Source organism: Glycine soja, chromosome 12, assembly GCF_004193775.1.
Source record: "Glycine soja cultivar W05 chromosome 12, ASM419377v2, whole genome shotgun sequence".
In the NCBI taxonomy this organism is placed as follows: Eukaryota; Viridiplantae; Streptophyta; class Magnoliopsida; order Fabales; family Fabaceae; genus Glycine; species Glycine soja.
The window spans coordinates 27800532-27811125 of NC_041013.1; the positions used below are offsets into that span (position 1 = coordinate 27800532).

The 10594-nt window shown below is 38.8% G+C and overlaps 1 protein-coding gene across 1 annotated transcript; it reads right to left on the reverse strand.

Annotated features, from left to right (window-relative positions):
• Positions 1-3827: 3827 nt before the first annotated feature.
• LOC114378906 lies at positions 3828-6326 on the reverse strand. The gene is made up of 3 exons (XM_028337491.1): positions 5822-6326; positions 4843-4886; positions 3828-4004 (listed from the first exon to the last, which is right to left on the reverse strand). The coding sequence occupies exons 1-3, from the start codon at positions 6324-6326 to the stop codon at positions 3828-3830; spliced, it is 726 nt and encodes a 241-aa protein (XP_028193292.1).
• Positions 6327-10594: the final 4268 nt, after the last annotated feature.

The window sequence follows — 10594 nt, forward strand, 5'->3', positions numbered from 1 at the left end:
CACCATAAGGTCTCCCAACATTCTGATTCATTTGGTGCTTTAGTCCTTCTATTCGTCCTTAGAGCTCTTCATTGTTACGGTTCAACAAACATTGCATTTGTGTAGTCATCACGTCCAGTAACAATCGCTAAGATCCGTCTAATTGATGTTATTTACCACCACCGTCATCAATTCCTGTCATAATTAAGGAATAGAAAATTATGCAACAATTTAAACAAAGGTTATTGATGTAGCTCCATTGGAGCTTGTAGGCCTTGGATTTTCTTCATCAATGGAGTCCTTTGCTTCTTGAAGATCATGACAGTTGAATGGAGAAGGAAGAAAGATGATTGGAGACGCCACTTCAAGGAGAAGATGAGTCAAGCAGAAGCCCACCACCATAGGAAGCCATGAATAAGAGCTTGAAGGTAGGACAAGAAGAATGGAGGGAGAAGGAGAGAAGGAGCACGAAATTTGTGCCTCACAAGAGGTTTGAACTTTGAAGTGTAATTCTCAAATGATCAAAGTTGAAAAAATGCTCACATATGGTCTCTATTTATATCCTAAGTGTCACACAAAATTGGAGAAAAATTTGAATTTCTATTCAAATTTCACTTGAATTTGAAATTGAATTTGTGGAGCCAAAATTTCACTAATTATGATTAGTAAATTTTAGCTATGGTTCAACCCACTAATCGAAGATCAAGTTCAAGATTCTCTCCACTAAGTGTGCTTAGATGTCGTAAGGCATGTAAAACATGAAGGACATGCACAAAGTGTGACTATATGATGTGACAATGAGGTGTAGCAAGCAAATGCTCACCTCCCCCTCTAAAATTAAATTGGATTGAGCTTCTCTCAATTCAATTAAATTTATTTTCAATCACACACATCAAATATTCATTTAATGCATGTGAAATTACAAAATTACCCCTAATATAAGAACTAGTCTAGGTGCCCTAAAATACAAGGGCTGAAAAATCTTACATTTCTAGGGTACCTTACCTATATTATGGAGCCCTAAATACAAGGCCAAAAAATAATGAAACTTTAATCTAATATGTACAAAGACAAGCGAGCTCATACTTAGCTCATGGGCTCGAAGTCTACCCTAAGGCTCATGAGAACCCTAGGGCCTTCTCTTGCATCTCTGGCCCAATCTTCTTGGAGTTTTCTATCCAATGCCCTTACGGGGTATGATTGCATCATTTCCTCCCCCTTGAAAAAGATTTGACCTCAAATCTCGAGGTTCTTGAAACTTTAGGTTTTTTTCCTCAACATCTATAAAAAGAACAAAAACATATGTACTAGTTGTGTTTGGTATGTTGAAGTAAGGTATGGTCTGAAAACCCATTTTCTGGGCATCTTTCCATGAAGGAACATGGTTCCTCACCAACTCAATGAGTGGTGCTACAAGTGTAGAAAAATATGGGACAAACCTTTTGTAAAAGTTTGTTAAGTCATGGAAGTCCCAAATTTTTCTTATACTTGGTGGAGTGGGCCACTCATGAATGACTTTTATTCTCTTAGGATTCATGGGAACCCCTTGATCACTATTTAAAAAATTAAGAAAAGTAATGCAATAAAATATACATTTTTCTGTTTTTTCATGTTGATTATTCCTACCAAAAAGTATGACAAACCTAAGGTGTCCTATATGAGTACCTAAGTTTGCATTGAAACTAAAAATAAGAACAAACCTACCTAATGAGTCCCTATGTACACAAATCATGAAGATGTTGGGTGCACGAGTGATTTTACAAAAGAGGGTTGCACCACTCAAAACATTCATCATACCACCTATTTTAGGGATTTGGTGTCTAATAATATCTATTGTGAGCACCAACAAAGCACAAGGATTTAAGCTCTTGCGAACCAAACCCTCATCCAACAACTCCTTTACTTGAGGAATAAACTCAAGCCTAAGAGGTGTGACAATGCTAACAAGTGTCTTTTTACAAAGGAGAAAATATGGAGGTTGTCTAAGAGGAAAAATTTCTTTAATATTTGTCTTTATTTCAAAATGTCTTTCCTTCTTAGCTAACCTCTTGGAGGAGACACTTACCTCCTCACACTCCTCCTTAACCATTAAAGGTTGTCCTTCTTCTTGGGGGTAGATATCTTCACTAGATTCTTTCCATTTTGCTTCTTCACTTTCACTAGAGGAAGGCGAAGTATTAGCCTCATCTTGGCTACTATAAATGTCTTGGTCCAAAGATCACACTCTCACTGGGTTGCGGCCAATGCATTCCTTCACAATGAACCTGACAAACCAACTAACATTTTTAATCATAATCCTAATTCCATGTTCTTTCTTTTCTAATAACTGCATGCTTATTCAAGGCATATGATCTGCGCATTTCAGTTCACTCACATCATACAATTGATCACTGAATTTCAAAACAAAGCATCAAACCACTGGATAATGTCAATGCACTGTTCAATCACGCTTTATACAAGCTACCAAACAACCAAAAACCATAAACTGAATTTTAAAAGTTGAAACATAAATCTAAATTATAAAATGTTCTAAAGACATGATAATAATAAATTGTTCAAAATGCAAGGAAATAAAAATCTTGATCTTGTCAATGATCTTGTGCATGCTCATTCAGGTCCAGTGCTGGTGCAGATGATGGATCCTGAGAAAGAGGTAGGTCCGACACTGGTGCAGATGGATCAGGATGAGGGGATATAGCTGGATCAGCCTAAAAAATAAAAGGCTCTGATGGAGAGGGCTTTGCTGCTGTAACATCCTCCTGAACCTGTACAACAACTGGATCAGACTCTAAAGTGAATGCCTTAGGAGGTGTAGGCTCTGCGGCCTTTGGAATGTCCTCCTGTTGATCCCATTGAGGCTCCTGAGTTGCGGAGGCCTCACCCCCTCCCAAAGGAGAAGGCTGAACTCCTGACCAGGCCACCTGTTGAATAAATTCTTCAATGCTCATTATCGGCCGCTGGTGGACCACATTCTGCAAGCTCTGCATGATCAGGAGCTGGCCCTGATGTAGGCTCTACAACATAGAAAAGAATGGCTCGGAGCTCTGAGAAGAAGGATCCAAAAGAATTGGAGTTGCTGGAGCTAGAGGGAGATGAGAGGTAGAAGGAACTGAGGTAGGGGGAGCTGAAGTAGATGATGCCTTAGATCCTCTGGCCCTAGATTTGCGGGTTCCTCGAAAAGTGACCGAAGGGTCATCCAGATTCCAACAATTCTTTTTAATATAAGCCAAATTAATGGCTGGGCTCAGGGATTCAAAGGTCAGAGAATCAGATGTGACTCCTCGGGCCTAGCATAAACCAGTAATAAGGGCTGGAAAACCTAGCCTCGAGGAGTCATGCTGCGTGAAGAGAGAAATCTGACTTGAGATGAGGGATCCCAAGTTCATATTCATCTGCATTACAAGCCCGTAGATTAACTTAGCCCTATCCAAAGTAATATCTGAAGTATGAGATGTTGGGGCTAAGTTAGAAAAAGGTAGAACACTCCAGGTTTGGGCCAGAGTAGTAAGATTTTTCCTCAAAATCTTCAGAGGCAGTCCGTCTACATTTAGCTTAAATCCCCTCCCAGGGATACATAGACGGGCTGCAAGCTCTTAAGAATCTGGCCTCAACCTGCAGAACTTGGAGTAAGAGGGCAAGCTCTCCCCTTTCTCGATGACCACTGGTGTCTTCAAAAGGGTGTTGAGGGCGTCATCATCAAATTTAATTAGGTGCCCTCACACCCTCACCTGCTTTGGTGATTTATCTTCAAGGTCATAAAGGTTGACATAGAATTCCTTCACTAATGTCATGTCAATGCTCCCTCCAGAGAAGTTAGTGAACTCCTTATGCCAATTCCTCCTCTCAATTTATCTCCTGAATTCATCAAATTCTGTAATGTACAACTTCACATTCCTTTCCAGAAGGATCTTCCGACCAAGGACATTGTCTGCGTAGCGGTCCCAGGCATCTTGGGATACAAATCTTGATCTATCATACCTAGCTTGGGACACTGAAGCTGGTGCTTTTCTCTTTCGGGAAGTCATCTACAAAACAAAAGAATCATAAGACAAGATTAGACAAGATTTGTTCAAAGTGAAAAGCAGAAAATAAAACTGAAATTAAGGCTGGGCACTTAGCGCAACGGCTGCGCTTAGCGCGCCTTATGAAATTTTACTCATGAGCTAAGCGCGATAGCCACACGTTTAGCGGTTGAACACAATTTTTTTTTTCTGTAGAATAGGCTTAGTGAGCATGCTTTGCTAAGCCCAATTCCATAATTTTTAAAGACAGAGAGATTAGCGCTTAGTGCTGCAAGGCGCGCTTAGCGCGACTACTCTACTGGACAACACAGGCTTAACAAGCAGACTCACTAAGTTCAATTCCAAGAAATATAAAAACAGAGAGGTAATTGCGTTTAGCGTGACAGGCACGCTTAGCACACAACAAAACACAAAAATTCTAAGTGTTTGATACACAACACTCGCTTAGCACACAGTTGCGCTTAGCGAGTTCAACATTTAAATTCAACAGATAATATGAACGCGCTTAGCGCGATAGGCCGCGCTTAGCGTGTTCATATGAAAATCCATATGTTTATCAGAAACGATGAAATCGCTTAGCGCAACAAGGCGCTTAGCGCGCTCATCGTGATTTCCAGAAAAACAAGGGCTTTCTCAGCCCTTCACTTAGGCCCCTATTAGGCCATCTAACCCTAATCAAAACAAGCACATTGCAACCAGGATAAAACCCTAACTCTACTCTAACTAACAACTAACCTAACAGAACTAAGTATTAACATAAATTCAACCTAATGCTAACTATGTTGACTAACTTAGAGTTCAAAACTAAAAATTAAAATGAAAACAAGGTCAAGAAGCTTACTTGGATTGCTGAAAGTAGTTGTGAAAAGGAAGTAGATGCAGGCACTACAGGATTGTGAGCAAAATGCAGATGAATGCAAAGAGTGAGAAATATGCTTTGTAAGAGTGAAATGGTAACTGCCTAAGGCAATTGTGCCTTATTATTTTTAGCAGTTTCGTATGGCTCGCTTAGCTCACAACCGCGCTTAGCGAGTCCATATGACGTTTGAGTTTTAAAGGCCCATATGCTTAGCGCGTCTGCTCGTGAAGCCCAATTCAAAATAAAAACAATCCATAGAAGTTTTTGGGCTTAGCGCGAAGATATGCGCTTATCGCATTTTGCAGCTCTGATTGGTTCTGTAACTCTCGCTTAGCGGGCTGAGCCACGCTTAGCGAATAGAATGCTCCTTAATTGCAGTGATGGTCGCGCTTAGCGCAAATAGGCTCGCTTAGCTCAATTCGAAAGAAATAAATTCCAGAGAGGTTTTTGCACTTAGCGAGTCTGTGCGCTTAGCCCAATTCCAAAAATTAAATTCCAGAAAAGCTTTTGGGCTTAGCGCCTCAGATGCGCTTAGCGAGAACGTTCAGCCAATGATCAGGGGTCAATGCGCTTACCGCAAGCAAGAGCTCGCTTAGCGCGTGAAGAAAATGGCGCTTAGCGAATGGACAACAATTTTTTTTAAAGTTATTTTTCTGTCCACAACTTCACCAAAGCTTTTTAACCCCCTTTTCAATACTAAACATGCAAATTCATACAATCACAAGCACTCAACTTAACTAAATGCAAGAAAAACAAATTAAAAAAAGGCTGGGTTGCCTCCCAGTAAGCGCTCGTTTAACGTCATTAGCTTGACGCATAGTTCTTTGTTATCCTGAATCAATCTTGGTTCTCTCCTTCAAAACCTTCTCATTAAACTCCTTCATCTGTAAACAAACATTCTAGTCTAACAATTTTCTTTCTTCATTAAATAGATCAAAGCTGATCTGTTGGTCTTCAATACCTATTTCTAACTTTTTCTTCCCCATGTCCACTACACAGCTTTCAATAGACATAAATGGACGTCCCAAAATTAAGGGAATATCTGCATCTTCCTCAATGTCCATTACAATGAAGTCAGCAGGAAAGATAAGATGCTTGACTCGAACCAGAACATCCTCAATCACTCCATAAGGTCTGGTGATGGAGCGATCTGCTAACTGTAAAGTCATCCTAGTAGGCATTATCTCCAACTCTCCAAGTCTCCGGCACATGGAAAGCGACATCAAATTAATACTGGCTCCCAAATTAATAAGAGCTTTGCCAACAGAAACTTCACCTATAGAACAAGGTATAGTGACGCAGCCTGAATCTTTATGTTTTGGTGGAAGGATATGTTGAATTACGGCGCTGCAGTTTCCCTCCACAACTATGCTGTCACTATGGATGTACTTATTCTTCCTAGTTAGCATGTCTTTTAGAAATTTAGCATAGAGCGGCATCTGCTGTAGAGCTTCTCCAAAGGGCATGGTAATTTCTAGCTTCTTGAAAATATCCAAAATTCTAGCTAGATGTATTTCTTTGTCTTTCCTAGAAGGTACCAAAGGATATGATACTTCTCTCCTTTCAGCTGGAGATGCTTCTTTCTTTTTCTCTCTAGCACACTCACTCTTGCTTTTTCTCTTCTCTTCTTTTCTCTCTTTTTCTTTTTCATTTTTCTCATTTTTTTCATTTTCATTTTCTTTTTCTTTATCTTTTTCATTTTCTTTTTCCTTTTTTTCCTTCTCACTTATTTATTTTTCACTCACAATTATTGGTATCTCCTTTTGCTGATCATCTTCTACTTCCACTTCTTCCTCAGTCTCACTCAAAGGTTCCACCACTGGATCAATTGCTGGCTCAGTCACCAGTTGTTGTTTTTCTTCACCTATCCTCTTCTCTCCTTCATTCATGCTCACCATTTTGCTTCTAGTCATAACAGCCTTGCACTCCTCCTTAGGATTCTTCTCTGTGTTGGCTCCAAAGTTGCTTGACGGTCGGTCTGCAAATTGTTTTGCCAACTGTCCAACCTAGACTTCTAGATTCTTGATGGCTGACTTTATGCTCTTTTGATTGGACATGGATACTTGCATGAACTGAGCAAGAGTCTCTTCCAGCTTCGTTGTTCTATCATAAAGACTAGGCCCTTGTTGTTGTGACCTGCTAGATGGTCCACCCTGGTCTTTATTGAACTGATTGCCAAGGTTAGTTTTCCACTGTCCCTGTTGCTGATTATATTGCTGGCCATGTTGAAATCCAGAATACCCACCTGCATTAAAGTTTGGTCTTGGCTAGTTACCCATATAGTTCACTTCATGTGTTGTATCTTCTGTGGGAATGCAGTAGCCAGAATCATGTGCTCCACCATATATAAAACAACCTGCAACCTGCAAAACAGAAGAGGGTGAAGGTTGTCCAGAATGTAATTGGGTTGGCAACTTTCTCAATGTTTCTGTTAATGCTTCAAGTTGCTTGGATAACAACTTGTTCTGTGCCAACAATGCGTCCTGTTATGTGAGCTCCAACAGGCTTCTTTTGGTTGGGATGTGTGCTCTATCACGTAAAATTGCATGGTCACTAGTAGCCATATTTGCAATCAATTCCATGGCTTCTTCAGGGGTTTTCAATTTTATTTTTCCCCCTGCAGAAGCATCTAAAAGCTGCTTGGATTGTGGCCTTAACCCGTCAATGAAAATATTGAGCTGGATTGGTTCGGAAAACCCATGAGTAGGCGTCTTTCTTAGTAACCCACGAAATCTTTTCAAAGCCTCACTCAAGGACTCATCTGGAAATTGATGAAAGGATGAGATGACAGCTTTTCCTTCAGCAGTCTTAGACTCTAGGAAGTATTTCTTCAAGAATTTTTCAACTACTTCATCCCAAGTCTTAAGACTGTTACCTTTAAATGAATGGAGCCATCTTTTCGCCTCTCCAAACAAAGAAAATGAAAACAAGCTCAATCTAATAGCATCCTCAGGCACACCAGCTATTCTAATAGTATTGCATATCTCAATATAGGTAGCTAGATGTGCATTCGGGTCTTCATTGGGCAGACCATGAAACAAATTGTTCTGAATTAATTGAATTAATGAATATGGATAGGTTATATTCTGAGCTTGTACCTTTGGCCACACAATGCTTGTGAAGAATTGTGGCACAAAAGTACTTGAGTAATCTTCCAGGGTCACTCGTCTTGGCTCATCAACCATGATATTGGCTTCAATTAATACTGTGTGAGATTCCCTTTTTTTTTAGAAAACTAGAAGATGCCTCAGAAGATAGAGGTTCTTCCTGAATTGTTGCTGCCTCAATGTCTTGCAAAGACTTTCTATTTCTTTCGGCGTTCCTTTTCCTCAAAGCTGTGCTAATTTCCAAGTCTATGGGAATCAAAACATCTACAGAAGACCTTCTTTGCATGCAAATCAAGCAAAATAACAATTAACCAATTTCAAAGAACAAAGAATTATACAGTAACTAAATCTTCACAAAATAAACTGTATTAAAAAAATAAAAAATAAAAAAAAATAAACGCCTGCAATTTGAACTAAACTTTTCTAAATAAAAAAAGATTCCCTGGCAACAGCGCCAAAATACTTGTTTATGCCCTTAGGAATACTACTTGTTTGTGTGGGTGCAAAATCTACCGGCAAGTGCACCGGATCGTCAAGTAAATAATTAAAACGGAATGATTCGAGTATCGAACTCAAGGAACCTGTTTTACTTGGAAAAGCGTCATTCAAAATACAACTATTTATAAAAAGAATTAAGTATTATGAATTGAAAACAAAGGTATATTCTATTGTAATCAAAGAAACAGTAAACGTGAACAATTGAGTGTGAAAACAAATAAGTAAAAGCGTTGGGTCCTTCCACCGAGATACTTGATGCAATTAGGATTTTTCTCTATTTGAAATTATTCTTGTGTTCTATGCTGAGGACAAAAATACTAACACCGATGTCTCGTGAGTTTGAACTAATTTAAACTAAGCTTTGTTCGCAAATGTCTCTTGTTAAACTTAGCCTAATTTAAACAGCATCATAATAAAAACTAGAACCCTGCACACTATGTCTAGCACTACAGTTATCTTGTCCTGCTCTATCAAGTTCCAAGGAAACAATACATCTGTCAATGCTAAAGTTCCTAACAACACATCAATGGGTGATCAAACCACAAACATGCATACAATAAGCTTAGATATAAACATTGAACAGATGAAAATAACCTCAAATAGATAATAAAAATGTTTACATCAAGTGCTCAGTAGAAATTCCCAACAAAGGATTTTAGCCCTCCATTACAAGGGAGTAGCTTTTAGAAATATGAGAAGGGTTTTAGAGAAATTACCAGATGACAAAGTAGTGGGGATGTCTCCTCCACTTCTAAGAACCTAGAAAATAAATCTAACACCTAGAATCTACCTAAAAGTTAGGACCTTTGCTTCCTTGCTCAGCTTTTCCTCTGTTCTTTGCACACAATTCATAGTCAATTCAAACCTCTTTCACATTGTCATACTCTCTTCACGCTTTCTCTTTTTTTCTGTGCAAATCAGGCTTAAAAATGGCTTTCTGACCTCGAAGGCGCGCTTAGCGCCATCCTCGCGCTTAGCGCGAGTAAGTGATATTTGGCTTAGCGCCAATCTTGTGCTTAGCGCAAAAGAGACAACTGCCTCGCTTAGCGAGCTGCATACGCGCTAAGCACATTCTGCTATCTCGCTTAGCGGTTTGGTCTCGCTAAGCGCATGGTTCAGGCTTTGCGAGACAACACTTTTTGAACCTTCATAATTTTCTCCTTTTTACCTGAAATTGAAGTGAAATTTACATTAAATTCAATAGGAATGCTTCTACTTAGCACAAATGAAAACTAAACTAGAAATATTTACAATCCTACCAAAAAATAACCATAAATTGGGAGATTTATTTACATTTTGGAAACTTTTCTATACAAAAATTAGTCGTAAAAGATGACTAACAGTTTCCAAAATGTAAATAAATTTCCAAACTTGATTTGTTCCCTCTCATCTTGATTTATTTTTACCCTCTCTTTTCCTTTTTTTTTCTTTTTTGTTTTTCTTTTCATAACTTGAGGGAACTTAACTCATCTAAGATTCTAGATAGAGGGTCCTTATGACTAGTACCATTTCTATTAATACTATATGAATGATGACTCATGTTGGTTCCTAAGTTGTGGTTCTTTCTTGTTGGGGGTTTGTAATAAAGGTAAAAGCTAAGGTTCCAAAAGAACTCAAGATAAACGTGATAAGAAAGAAGAAAATACTATGCAATAACAAGATAAACTAGGTGTGACTAGCAAAGAAAATAAACTATGAAAGTAAGCAAGAAATTAAAGTGAAAGAAATGTAAACTAGGCGGATCCTAAGAGTGTTTGGATGACCTCATTTAAGGTTCCCAACAAAACACTCACTATCCTAAGGAAAAATTGCCTAAAATTATTACACACAAATGAATGTAGGGTGACCTATTGGAGGCTCCCAACTTACTTCCAATGAAAGACCTTTTTGTTATTAAATTTGAAAGCAATGAAGGTAAGTAAATTCTCAATTAAAAAATTACAAAAAGGTCCTCAATTTTGGTGGTTCTCTCTTTGGTGATTCACTCAATTCAGAGTGCTTTTTAGTCCAATAGCTCTTAAGGTGGTTGACCCCTTGTTTCTTGACTCAAATTCTTCAAGGGATGACACCAATCCTCCTTTCCAATTCCCTATATGGCAACTCACAAACAGGGAAACAAAGAGACAAGC